The sequence below is a fragment of the Mauremys reevesii genome, linkage group 7 (genome assembly GCF_016161935.1).
Source record: "Mauremys reevesii isolate NIE-2019 linkage group 7, ASM1616193v1, whole genome shotgun sequence".
In the NCBI taxonomy this organism is placed as follows: domain Eukaryota; kingdom Metazoa; phylum Chordata; order Testudines; family Geoemydidae; genus Mauremys; species Mauremys reevesii.
In genome coordinates, this window is record NC_052629.1 from 102,334,932 (window position 1) to 102,348,781 (window position 13,850).

At 40.2% G+C, this 13,850-nt stretch overlaps 1 protein-coding gene across 4 annotated transcripts in view; it reads left to right on the forward strand.

The window, feature by feature from the left end:
• The window catches only part of FLNB (filamin B), a 111,361-nt gene that overhangs the window by 86,031 nt on the left and 11,480 nt on the right, over positions 1 to 13,850 (forward strand). For all 4 annotated transcript variants that reach the window (XM_039546615.1, XM_039546617.1, XM_039546618.1 and 1 more), the window contains 11 exons: positions 910 to 1,050; positions 1,655 to 1,783; positions 2,440 to 2,613; positions 3,439 to 3,597; positions 4,047 to 4,250; positions 5,232 to 5,384; positions 6,377 to 6,499; positions 8,605 to 8,871; positions 9,747 to 9,884; positions 9,982 to 10,097; positions 12,857 to 12,989. In XM_039546615.1, coding sequence (XP_039402549.1) covers positions 910 to 1,050; positions 1,655 to 1,783; positions 2,440 to 2,613; positions 3,439 to 3,597; positions 4,047 to 4,250; positions 5,232 to 5,384; positions 6,377 to 6,499; positions 8,605 to 8,871; positions 9,747 to 9,884; positions 9,982 to 10,097; positions 12,857 to 12,989 — 1,737 coding nt within the window. The remainder of the gene's footprint in view (positions 1 to 909; positions 1,051 to 1,654; positions 1,784 to 2,439; positions 2,614 to 3,438; positions 3,598 to 4,046; positions 4,251 to 5,231; positions 5,385 to 6,376; positions 6,500 to 8,604; positions 8,872 to 9,746; positions 9,885 to 9,981; positions 10,098 to 12,856; positions 12,990 to 13,850) is intronic.

The window sequence follows — 13,850 nt, forward strand, 5'->3', positions numbered from 1 at the left end:
GACATATTAAGTACTACGTAACTTGAGTTGTTTGGTTATTTGCATACAGGAGGCCTAAGCAATGTACTTAATAAAATATGCATGTGTGAAATATGTTCTAAAATTCAACAAGGCAACTCCTGGCACTACCACTAATCCCGTTAGTCCAAAACTGAGATGTTACCTATCCCATTCATGGGCTCTGGATGCTTCTTTCTAGAGCACCTGTATATTGCTCCTGAAACTGTAATGCAACTTACCAAGTGAACTCCTCCAGCATAGATGATCATAGTCCACAGCTGCTGACTTTTCTTCCAGGCCTTCTGTACAGCCTCAGTAGCTGACATTCTGTTCACTTCTAGCAGTGAAGCCAAGCCAAGTCCTCAAACGCACAGCTTAAGGGAGCTGCCACAAATTAAAGGATTTTTCCACTGGGATGGTGGCTAAAGTAATATGAAGTGTCCCATCTCATCTGCTCCCCACTCCAAATGCACTGTAGGCCAGGTATCTGCATTTATTAGAATTGGTTTTCTTCAAGAACATGCACACTTGTCCTTCAGCTCAGTATTTGGCTGTTGCCTAGGTGGCTTCCTTTAAGGTGCTCATCACTTTTAAAGGATTGTGGGGGAGCCCATTACAGAAGTGAAGTGTAACTTGATCAATTATCATACATCCTACTAAACTTTCATTTGGCCGGTATAATCTTGTGCCACACCACTAGGCTGTTCACCATATGTCTGCTGTACAAATACAATATAGAAGCACAAGTAGGAATATTTGGTATTCTCATTAGTTTTGTATTTGTACTCGTGGACAAGTAACTTAAGCATCTGAAATGCGTTGGTTCAAAATGGTCAGCTTGACTGTTCAAAGGAGTGTGTGTGTGTGCGCTATTCCAGTTTCCGTTAACTCTTAAATTGCCTTCTATAGGTGAAGTTCATATGCCCTCAGGAAAAACTGCTACACCAGAGATTGTGGATAACAAAGATGGTACAGTAACAGTTGGATATTCTCCTACAGAGGTTGGGCTGCATGAAATGCACATAAAATACATTGGAAACCATATTCCAGGTGAGTGTCTAGCTGAGCCTTCTTTGCATTGTGACACAAATTGTCAGTGTAAAACTAGGAATGTTCAGTTTGCTCCCAGATATCTTTTTGGCAATTTAGTTGTAACTGGCAGGTTGTGTAACTTGATAGTGAAGTGAATACATCTTAAACCAAAGTTAGAAATTCCCTGAAAGGCACTTACTGTTCAAATAGCTTTGCTTGTTTCAATAGACAGGGAAACTAGAGTGAAAGAGGCAGGGGAGCTTCCAGTGCAGTTTAGCAGCACAAGACAGACTTCATGGATTTGGTTTTTGGGAACCAGGTTTTGTGGTGGTTGTGACTTGCTAACAAGTCTCCCATCTTGGCCCAGAATGAGCTGAGCAATATGTTTAAGAGCTGGGAAGAAGACTGGCATGTTTGTTTGCAATTCCTTGGTTTTTAGAAGAATTTCCAATAATTGTGTAATGGTAAAAGGAAGGTTCCGAGGAATTGTGTATGCCAAACATAACACTAGAAAAGCTAAGATCTTGTAAACCATTGAATAAACATCCAGTGCTTCTAAACATCCAAAATGTGGTTTTGTGCATATTTTATTGTCTGGTTTTATCTCTTAAATCCTCTGTAGAGAGCCCACTACAGTTCTATGTAAACTATCCGAACAGTGGGAATGTGTCTGCCTATGGACCTGGTCTCATTTATGGTATAGCAAACAAACCAGCGACTTTTACCATTGTCACAGAAGATGCTGGAGAGGGTGAGTTCTTTAAGAGGGATGGTAAATATTGTTTTAACCAAACTTTAATTCTGTAGAAACAAGCCTAACGCAATTTCAAACACATCAGATGTAATCAGTACGTATGATTGCACTTAGTTTATGATTTAATAGTGATGTTCTAATTTACTGGAAATAAACAGAAAAGTTATTCAGAGGTTAATTTGTTAGCTGGGATTCTATAAGGGAAAACTCAAGTTAAATGCCGACATGAGTTTGTTTGTCAAACTCCTTTTTTCTGAATTCTAACTTGCACACAGCAGAGTAAAAACTCTAACATTTCCTGTACACAGTAGTATTTCAGACTGTTTCCTGGAATAATAAACTTGGCTTAATTTGGAGGGGAAAGAGGTGGAATTTATTTGTCAGTAAATTGTCTCCGAAAAGTCAGTGTTCCATGAATCAAATGTACTAGATTGAATCATGCTCTGTCAAGGCCGCCTTGGCATACTTCTAACTGGCTAAAGCAAATGGTTCTTCGGCTAAAATTCTTTTTCTGAAAGGATAAAACTGAACGGTAAACCTCAAACTGAATACTAAGTAATCAATGTATTAGTAACTGATGCTGCCTTTACAGCTACCTTGCCTCTTTTAATTGAGTAACCTTTAAATAAAATTTAAATACTACTTTCTAACAGGTGGACTGGACTTGGCTATTGAAGGACCTTCAAAAGCAGAAATTAGCTGCATTGATAACAAAGATGGCACTTGCACAGTCACTTACCTGCCAACCCTACCTGGAGATTACAGCATACTTGTGAAGTACAATGACAAGCACATCCCAGGCAGCCCATTCACCGCCAAGATCACAGGTATGAAGAACACACTAATTTTGACACAGTAATTAACTGTTCCAATCAACAGATGGTCAGATTCCAGAGTGTAATCCAACTGCCTCTTCAGTGTACAACTTCAAAATTGGGAACTTACTCTCTGGCCTGCAGTCTGGGTGAGGTAGCCAATTTTATGTTTAGCCAGTGAAGTCTACACATTAGCCTTGTGAATTAACCTGTAAGCAAGTAACTTACTCTATTTAGTAATGTATGAGATTAGCTAGCACAAGAATGGCAGTAATAAATTAAATTGCTGTAATGGTAAGCGCATGGGATGAGAGGAGGACCTCAGGGTCATGCATCTAGCCTCACACTGGCTCAGAATGCCTTTAGGTGAGGTCTGCAGGTGTTCAAAGTGGAAACAGACACAACCTTGTGACACTGACCAGCTCACTTAAGTTACCAAGCTGGAAAGAAAATCATGCTAAGTGTCTTCCTAACATAATCTTGTTCCATATTTATCCTTTCATGGAGTAGAATTCCAGATGTTCTTATGAGGCCACCATAGTAGGACATGATAAATATCCTAGGATATAGGAGCAAGTAGAACTGAAGCTCTTCTGGGCCACTTAACTAGATCCATATAGATACATAGCTGATATCTGGTGTCTCTATCAGGTGATTTCAAAGCACTAGTGTGTTTTATCTGATAAGCAAACAAGGCAGAGTGTGCTGTTGGCTCAGACTGATGGTCTGACAGAGCCAGGAACAGGATATGGGCCTCCCAGCTCAGCCTGCATTATAAAGCTAGTCCTATATAAATCTAACTGGAATCTGTTTGTTTGTTTTTTTGTATTTTTGTAGATGATGGCAGAAGAAGATCCCAAGTTAAGCTTGGTTCTGCGGCTGACTTCTTGCTGGACATTAACGAGTCTGATCTCAGCCTCTTAACAGCCAGTATTAGAGCCCCGTCTGGTCGTGATGAGCCTTGTCTTCTGAAAAGATTACCCAATAACCACATTGGTAAGCTCCACCTCTTCCCAAAAAAGGAAACTAAAATGCTGTCTTGCACTTGTTACTAGCTGGTCATTCACTAGCTTGTGGACTGGGTTGATCTCTTTCCAGTGTCCTCCAGTCCTCACCTGGCAAGTGTGGTGGCCAAGAACAGAATGGGTATGGAGACTGAATGCCTGGCTCACCCTTAAGTAATACTCCATGCTGGGGTTAAGGCACATCTCTAGGTGCACTGATGCTACCCATGACTGTTTAATCCAAATTGATCTTCCAGAGTCTGGTATTTCCTATTGGCCCCTTAAATGTGAACTGCAGCTACACAGCAAAATTAAAAGGCTTAATCGCTTTCTCGGTGCAGTGCTTCTTGATTCATATGACAAGGGTTTTAACCAGGGTGGCATGTATGCAAACCTATAAGCCAGCCTGTCTTATTTCTGCTATGATTGTCTGCCTTGTAGGTATCTCATTCATTCCACGAGAAGTAGGCGAACACCTTGTCAGCATTAAGAAAAATGGAAGTCATGTGCCAAACAGCCCTGTATCTATCATGGTGGTTCAGTCAGAGATTGGAGATGCCAGCAGAGCAAAAGTTTCAGGCCGTGGCTTGATAGAAGGACGCACATTTGAGATGTGTGATTTCATTGTAGATACAAGAGATGCAGGTTAGTGCTATGTGACTGTTCCAGCGCACTTTTTTTTTTTCTTCTGAGATAGGCCTGAGTTATGGGCTCTTCAGGATGGTGCCTTTCTGATGTTTGGCTTCTCCATTTGAAAGTACTCCAAGTAATGCAGCTGCTCCTTTCTTCCCCACTTTCAGTCCTGAAGCACAATCCCCAAGTTGTCTAATGCAAAGTGGGAATCAGTTGCTGGCCCCAAACACTCTTAAGTATTCATGTTACTAAATTTTAATGCTATTCAAGTTCTCTTTGAAAGCCTTGACACTTGTTTCTAACTGTCTCTGCCTGTTGAAAGTAACACTTAAGACTAAGTGAATAGATTCAAGAAGCCAATTTTATGATATTTTGCATATAGTAGCTTTCCTGATGTTTGTTTGTTCTTTTTTTTCCCCCATGTAGTAGGATACCTCTTTTCTCTCTTCATGGGTGCCTCTTGCAACAGGGGAAGGTGCACTTGCAAAGTCAGGAAAATGTGGCTGTAAAACTGCCAGTTTCTGACATGGAATCCAAGTATAGTACCTGAAACTAGTTCCCCTGTCTGAAACTAATTGTTATGCTGTCAGTACTCCATCAATCTAAGAACTAAAAAACAGGTTATACCTGACTTTTTTTAATATAAATTTAGAAAAAACAAACACACCCCGAAGAGCTGTGTAAGCTGAAAGGCTTGTCTCTCAACAAAAGATGTTGGTCCAGTAAAAGATATTACCTCACCTACCTTGCCTTTCAGGTTATACAATACAGGTTATACAGCCAGAACATACTGCAATAAAAATAGCATTAGGCTATCTTTATTCAAGGTTTCATGTGACTAGTTCATCCATATACTGAAATGACTGGCATTGTTTTACTTCAAAATCAGTTGCCACGCTTGGGTTTGAACCATATTTGACTTCACATCATTTGTCCATAATTTGAATTTTTTTAACTATACGTGAGGCTAAACTAACATGTTGCAACTTGTAGGTTATGGTGGGATCTCACTGGCAGTTGAAGGACCTAGTAAGGTGGATATTCAAACAGAAGACCTAGAAGATGGAACCTGTCAAGTATCCTATTTTCCAACTGTACCTGGTGTGTACATCGTGTCCACTAAATTTGCAGATGAGCATGTTCCAGGTAAGAAGGAATGGCTTGCTGTACCTGAGTCAAGGACTTAATACCTCCTAGCTCCTGTACTGGTTCCATTGTGTTATATTTGTTGCCTTGGCTGTGACCTGTTTGCCGCAGACATTAGGACGTGCTTGTCTTGAACCATCAGAGCCATAAGGGAGCACTGAGGTAACATCAAGGGAAGATGTGTACTGCATCTCTAATACCAGTCTATTAGCCATATTAAATGATGCCCAAAAGACACAATAGTAGCTTAGAATGCAGGGGGGTGTTTAGTGGGTTACATGCTCCGGTTTTACCTCTTCCAGAGTAACTGCTTTAGAGAGGGAAAAGACCAAGAATATTGGTGGGAACACCCCTCAAGCAAAGGAAAGGATACTAGAAGGCCCTACTTTCTGAACTAAGGCTCTTCCCCTCCCTCACCACCACCCCTACCCCCTGCTCAATTCACTGCATACTAACGCAGGAGGGAGAAGCAATCTAAAATCCTGACCTAAGTGATACTTTCTGCAGATGCACAGACACCAGGATTAGTCATCCTATTCTGCAAACATGTTCAGAGCAGGGGGACCCCAGCACCATAACTTGGGTATGGGAGGAAAGTGGATTTCTCCCTTCAGTGTCTGCACACACAACAAAACGTGTCTCTGAAGAAATGTGTAGTAGTGGTGGCCTTGATTGGAGAGGCATCAAAAAGGCATGTACTCAAATAGAGTAACTGGTCCATTAATCTTGCTAGTTCTTCAGTTGCTGCATAGGATTGGTTAGCAAATGGTACCAATATCAGACTCTTGAACCTTTGGGTTCTTCATTATTCATCACAAGGAGTAAGTGTCCAAAATTTCTTAGCCATGGCAATTATATCTATTTACTGTCTTTTGGCTATGTATTGACTCAGTATCTTTTATTTCTCATCTTTTACACTAACTTGAAAAATCCTACACTTAAATTCATTATCTTTCAAATATTTCCAAGCTGAAATGTTGTGCTACTTACAGGTAGTCCATTTACTGTGAAAATAAGTGGTGAAGGAAGAGTGAAGGAGAGTATCACACGTGCAAGAGGAGCTCCCTCTGTTGCAACAGTTGGAAGCATGTGTGACCTTAACTTGAAAATTCCAGGTAATGCTTCCTGACTGGCTATTTTATACCACAAGGCTTAACTTCATGTTTTACATCCATACCTCACTTACCACAGAAAGTATAGTGGGAACATTGAACCTGCAAATGATTGCTAGTTTAGCATGCTGTTAGCCAAAATGTTAAATGTCTTAATGAGGCCTGAAACTTAGAGTGCATTTATATATTCTCAGGCATTAGTTAAGCCATTTAGAAAGTAGGCTGTAACAATGTTTAACAAAGGGAGGACTAACTTAGCGAACAAATAAAATCAAACCACATATAGTGAAGTGGAAAGTAGAGCTATACAACAATTACTGTACTAACTTAACCTAGAGACAACTTCTGTCTAACTCTTGTTTTTTAACTTGGCAAACTTGAGGGAAATGTAGGCTTTTTAACAACATAACCTTCTTTAAATCCACTATCACTTCCTTAGTGTGGTGTAACTATTTCGAAATGCTTATGAAATATTTTCAGTGAAGTTTTTCATTCAGCAAATGGTATTTAGAGGATATAGATAGAAACTAATTATGAACAGCTAAAGTGAGCTTGTGAGCTATAGGACCTGAGCTGCTTGCTTATTTACTGTTTCTAATGGAAGAATTTTATAGCTGTATTTTGACAATTTTTCAACTTCTATTACAATAATTGTCCCAGCTGTTCTTGCATCTTCCCCTCCCCTTATTTCATTTCCTTACTGCCTTCTCTTAGTGACTCGGTTTAAATAGCTGTATCTCTGTAGAAACTCCCTCATTTCTGTTGTCAATTGAATTACTTTTGTCTGAGCTGAAAGACAATTGCCCAACTCGGTTGAGAGCACCTCAGTGTCATATTTTCATGGCTGGATGAGCTACTCTCAGGATCCAGACTTTCAGTCAATCTGCCTATTGGGTCCACAGCAATGCCAAGTGCTCAGTGGAGGCTTCGTGGGGATGGAGGGTGCATTTTTAGCACTGGGCGCATGGTGTCTGAGTGGCAGTGTGCTCACATTTAATTAGCCAGTCTGACTTGTAAAAATCCCATTCTTACAGAACATGGTGTTAAAATGTGAATATCCGTGTGCAGAAACGTATTGCATTAAGAGAATTTCAAAGAATTAAGTGAAGTTCAATAGGCAAACAAATCTCCTATTAGCCCCCTTAAAAACAACCAGAAAAGTGACTTGTAGCTACTTCCATAATGTGGAGGTGAGTCCTAACTGTCCTGAAGTGGTGACACACCCAATCTGTAATACTTTTAACAACCATATTTCCTACTTTCTGGATTAGGTAAATGACCTTATGGTGAACAAACCTTATTTTCAAGAATGCTTCCGAGTTAAACCACAATATTCTGAAATTTCCATGATATTGGTGATGGTCTTACTGATGGTGACATTCATAATGTTCCTTTTATATCGAATAATTATGCAGGCTTTTCCTGCCTTAATGGCTGGCTATTTCACCTCTTCCTACGAAATTACCTGGATATTGCTGGCTAGAGTAAATGACTCCACTGTGAAGACTATGGAAATCCAATGCATATTAACTCTTAACCATCTTCTATTAAACATGTCAGTGGTGCTCTGCAAGCATGATCATAAATCTGTAACATTTTGTCACTTAGAACAAGAAAGATTAGACCAACTAAACAAGCAACAGACCATTTATGGGTCTTGCTCAACAATGCCAGGCAGTACAGATGTATGTTCTCAAGCTTAATGCCTTCCATACTAGGAGGGTAGAACTACAGAAATGGTGTCTTCTGCCCTTGTGTCAGGGAGCGCTGGATCGCCCTGTTGGACTTGGAAGTAGTTCTGATAGACTGTAAAACTCCTAGCCCAGAGACTGAAAGCTACCATGCCAGATAAAGGGGTGGATTCTTTGCAGTTGGGTCTGGGATAGCCTTGGCAGGACCCAGCATGGATGCACAGCTTCATTTAAAAATCAAGTGAAAGCTAAATTCATTATTCTTTAATCTAGCCCATAATAGATTTGCTTGCATCTGTTTAGGTGGAATATTTTTACAAGTACCTAAGGGAGTTGGCCCTGCAAAGCCCATTGACTCAAATCTCAACCTTAATCATTTTGTTCCATTAGTGACTGCTAACCTCTCTTTCAATCTAGAAATTGATAGTGGTGATATGACAGCCCAGGTAACTAGCCCCTCTGGAAGAACGGCCGATGCAGAAATAAATGAAGTTGGAAAAAACACATACTGTGTCCGCTTTGTGCCACAAGAAATGGGGGTCCATACTGTGGATGTCAAATACAGAGGACAGCACGTCCCAGGCAGTCCTTTCCAATTCACCGTTGGGCCACTTGGTGAAGGGGGAGCTAATAAAGTAACAGCTGGAGGTCCAGGACTTGAAAGAGCAGAAGCAGGCATCCCAGGTGAGAATTCCTTGCTTTCCCTACCAAACTCCTGTAGCTTGGAATACAATATTGCATGTTTGGCTTTAGAGCAGCAAGTCAGGTAGTACCCTATAGTCAACTGCTATAAACAGGACTCTGTACAGCTGGATGGCTCAACTAGAGCTTAGTTGTAATATTGGTGCATCACTTCAAGCTGTGCAGTGTGCAGCTGAAATACAGGCCAAGGAAAATAACAAATACAGCTGCATTGCATGGGTGAAGAAGGTCTTGTATAGGAATCTTCAGCTTTTTAAATTCGTGTTCAGTGACATGCCATATTGATAGGAATGTGGTAACCCCAAGGTTGTCTTGACTAGGAACTGACTTGTCTTACCTTTTAGCTAAATGGCACAAACCCCTAGAAGGCACTGCAAAACACTGATGCAACTTGCTTGGGTCTACCTTAACCTAATACCAGTGCACATCTACACTAGGGATTTGCCTCTGTTAAATCAGTGCAAAACATTACAGGTGGGGCCTAAAATGTAACTTCAATGTTTATTCTAACTTAATAGAGAACTCTCACCAGGTTGGGCTTTGACTCAGACAACTGCACTAAACCTGACTGATTCAGTGAATAGAGGCAGAATTACATGTTGAAGGTGCTTATAGCTTCAACCTGTCAGTCAGTAACACTACCTGAAAATGAATTAACTGTTACCATTTAGATTTAGAAAAATAGTAAACTGTTAGTCCAGGTCTATTGCTTACACATGATAGAAGTCATCACCATGGCATATCAGTATTTTTCAAACCATTGCATAGGGAATAGCCTACTTCTTGACGAAGGATTCAAAATCTTCACTAGCAGTTATTGTCTCAGTGAAAACTCTGCTTGTATGCTTTGTCAACAGCTGAATTCAGTATATGGACAAGAGAAGCTGGAGCTGGAGGGCTTTCTATTGCAGTAGAAGGCCCAAGTAAAGCAGAAATTGCCTTTGAAGACCATAAAGATGGCTCTTGTGGTGTATCCTACATTGCTCAAGAACCTGGTACGTAGTGAGACCAAATACTGAAATCACTGCTCTGGAAACTTCTGTAGTTTGGTTTTTGTGTGGCTTTCTTACGAACTACTTCCTTGTTTTTCAGGTAACTATGAGGTGTCCATAAAGTTCAACGATGAGCATATTCCAGAAAGCCCCTACCTAGTTCCTGTCATCGAACCTTCAGATGATGCTCGTAGACTCACTGTTACTAGCCTTCAGGTGAGACATAAGGAAGCATCTTCATCATTTACCACATGCTGACTGATTTTTGTCCTTGTTCTCAGAGGCTGTAATAATTGTCTTAAGTTTTAGATCAGTTTTAAATAGATTCATACTTGTAACTAGAAAAAACTTGAAGCAACTGAAAGCCCTTCGGCAATCAAGGGAGATTCTTAAAGGTCAACCTCTAAACTAGTATTTAAAACATTAGCCATGCTTCAGTTGCTAACACTAGGAGACTTGGGAATTCAAGTAAGAAAGAGGGGGAACACTGGTCCAGTAAAACTTGGGATTGCTCCTCCGATTATCTGGCAGAGTTGCCGATGAGTTGAATAAACCTATAGCTTCTAGTATAGCCTAGAGCCCCTTGTCCCTGAATCCTCTCTTGTAATGTGAATACTCACTGTGTTTACTCAAGTAATGCTGAGTTGACTTGTAAGGGTACACTTTTTTTAAGCCACAGCTTTAAACACAAACAAAACTGTGTACACTTACTTAATCAAGCCTTTTTACATTAGACTTGTTCTGAGAATCCATGTGGGCAAATAGATGAATACAAGGCAGTGATTCACTTATGTGCCAATGTCCTAAAACCACAGACTTGAACCATTTGAGCTGCATAAACAGCAGCAAATGTGAGTGAATTCCAGCTTTGTACTCATTCTGGGCTCATCTGTTATTCTTAACCACAAAAAAGTCATGAGTTGCTTCTTGTATTAATACAAGTAACATTAAAGGTGTGGTTTAAACCTAAAAACAAGACACTTGGAAGTGAGACGGAGAACCTAGTGTAAGTTAGTATGTTGTGCCTAGATCTTACTGCACTTGAACTGTTCAAGTGGCTCTTGCTAGAGCTCTTCTAGGTTGAGATCACTCTCTTCCTTGTCTTTAACGCAACCTGATTAAACCTAGATAAAAATTTAATTTTTTCATAGTTTTAAAATTAAAGTTGACATTTAACATGGGATAGTAATTCCTCTGAGAGCCTAAACAAGGAGTTGCATGGACCTTAATTAGTCACTGTGGTATAGATGATTTTCTTGTGTTTCATTTAAAGACTCTTGACAGGATTGCTCTTAACTAATTTTTCTGCAGAGGGAGATAAAGCTGAATATTCTATACAACCTGTTCAAAAACCTGCACCATCAGTTAAATTTTTCATGGGTGCATTTTAATCTAACTTAAATTCTACTCAGTTACATTTATTTCCCTCTTCAGGGTATAGCTGCAAATAGGATCAGGTAAAGTATGTTCTTGTTACAAAGCATTATAGTCAACATGGCTAAAGCCTAACCAAATGCAACCATTCCTCAGCGATAAGGACCCTATCAATTGCATGAATAACTATGAAATACACTTCTTGGGACTGATTACTTGTTGAAGGCAAGTGCAAAATATTGATCTATTTACGTGGCATAGCAACATCTGGTTTCATGTTAATCTTTAGCTTGCCATTCGTCACTTGTGATGACACTGTCACTTTAAATTTCCTGCAATATGCATTTAGATCCTCTGACAGTTGCATTGATAGACTTGTCTGTCTTCTGAATTAATGTTGGAATGAATCAGCAGACGAAGTAAAACTATAGCTAATATGTAACTGACACTCAAACATCTGAAAACTGACTCCACCTCCAGTGATAGTGGGTGGCAGATATTGAACATTATTGGTGATTGCGTCATGACAGAGTAGGAGTATGAAACTATTGATGGAATGTCAAATTCCTAGCCATAAGTAAACAAGCCTTGTTGGGTAGCTGTAGAAAGTGTAATGTTTTTCTAGTTAATCATTGACTAACAAATCCACTGTTAATGTCTACTGGACACAAGTCTGCTGTAGTAAGATGAGGCCCTGAAACAAACTTTGTCAGAGGCCCAGTCTGAGGCCTGAAGCCTGAACCAAAGTACTTCCAGGCATTGCTAAGCAAAAGCTGGGCTGTGAGCCAGAGGCAGGCCTCACTCACAGAAATGGTGAGAAGAGGGTTATTAGAAGCAGGTGCATTTACATATAAGTGCTAATACGAGGCACTTGTGCCAAGATGACACCTGGACAGCCCAGTACAAGGACACTCTCATAGACATAACAAGGAACAGGCAGGTGCATCTTAAAGACAAGACAGCATGATGAATAGATTTGTTTGTCTGAAACATGATCAAAGGGGAGACAGCACCCTAAGGGGAGCCAAGGAGCTGTACCTCTACGTCAGTAGGGATGAGTAATGTGTCCTGTAACTGTATAAAAGTAGGTCCCAGAGTACACATCTTTGTCTGGCCAATGGGGCAGTGGAAAATCCTGCCACTGACTGAGCTGGTCCATTGTCAGGGGACACAAATTCATAGTATGTCTTGTAGAGTCTACAGGAAACTATTACTGTGCTTCGTTTGACAAACCTGGCTCGGGTTCCTTCGTACTTTAGAGTCTGGTCTTTAGGGGTTCTCTCGGTCTTCTGTGTCCGCTATCTGTGCAGAGCCAGAGCAGCACACGGAGAGAACATGTACGCAGCCGACTCTTATCATCGAACAAGAGCAGAGCACCACACTGGTCGCTGCTGACATGTTCCATTTTTAAAATGGCAAACAGTGAAGATAATGCAGAGAGCACTTATGGTCAGGATAACTTAACTCTCAAATACTCAACTATGTCTTTGTTTCCTAGCACTAATATTTTTGGTAACTAAAGTGTCCTTGTAACTATTCTGTTAACAATGTCTCAAACCACTGAAACTAAACTTGGTAATCTAAATATATTGCTTTCTTAGGAATCTGGATTAAAAGTTAACCAGCCAGCATCTTTTGCTATAAGGCTTAATGGAGCTAAGGGCAAGATAGATGCTAAAGTTCATAGCCCCTCTGGAGCTGTAGAAGAATGTCATGTTTCTGAACTGGAGCCTGGTAAGAACTTGTATGAATGAAAGCCTGCTGTATTTTAAACACAGCTCAGATTTCCATATCTCGGATATTAGTTGATAACTTCCTAAGTACAGTGGTTGAATATCATGTTCACACCAGCTAACTATTTTTGCACCACCAATGTAGCTGGCAACTCAAATCATTCTGACTTACTAGTAACAAACCAGAAAAGTAAGCAACTAGTCTGGAAATGTGCCTTTTGGAACAATTCCAACTAGAATTACACCACAATCTAATGGGGCAATTTCTTGCCCAGTCTCAAAAATCAACTCAATGTAAACTTGTTTTAAAAAATTAAAGGGAAAATGTTTGCTCATTTTGAATAATGCCTTACTTCAGGGGGCTAGAATTAGGTAGCTACCTGTCTTGCTCAGTATAAATTCCTGAGTTCCAAGTACTCCCTGTTCACTGGTAGTGTAGTGAAATTTGCACATAGTGCTGTTACTGAAACTTTCTGTTCTGGGTGCTGGAAAGTACTTGTTCTGTAATAGTACAGAATCTGATTCTTCCTAAAGGTCAAATAGGTTTTATTCAAAGCTACGTTTTCAATTGATCATCGGCTGACATGGATTACCACAGAAATAGAAGCAATAAATGTGTTTAAATTTTCTTGTGTGAAGAATAGTCAATGATTTCCCATTTCAATTGCTGTTTTCCTTTTACAGACTTTGGTACAGCAGTTCATCCCAAAGTCTAAATGACGATGGGAAAGACTTGCTGTTCGACTTCAAAAGCAGTTAGCACAGTTCTGTCGTTAATGTTGGGTATGCTGTTTGCCTCTGGCAGTGTTTCCGATGCCTGGAAACAGAACTTAAGTGAAATTCAGACTCTGAAGTCAATGGG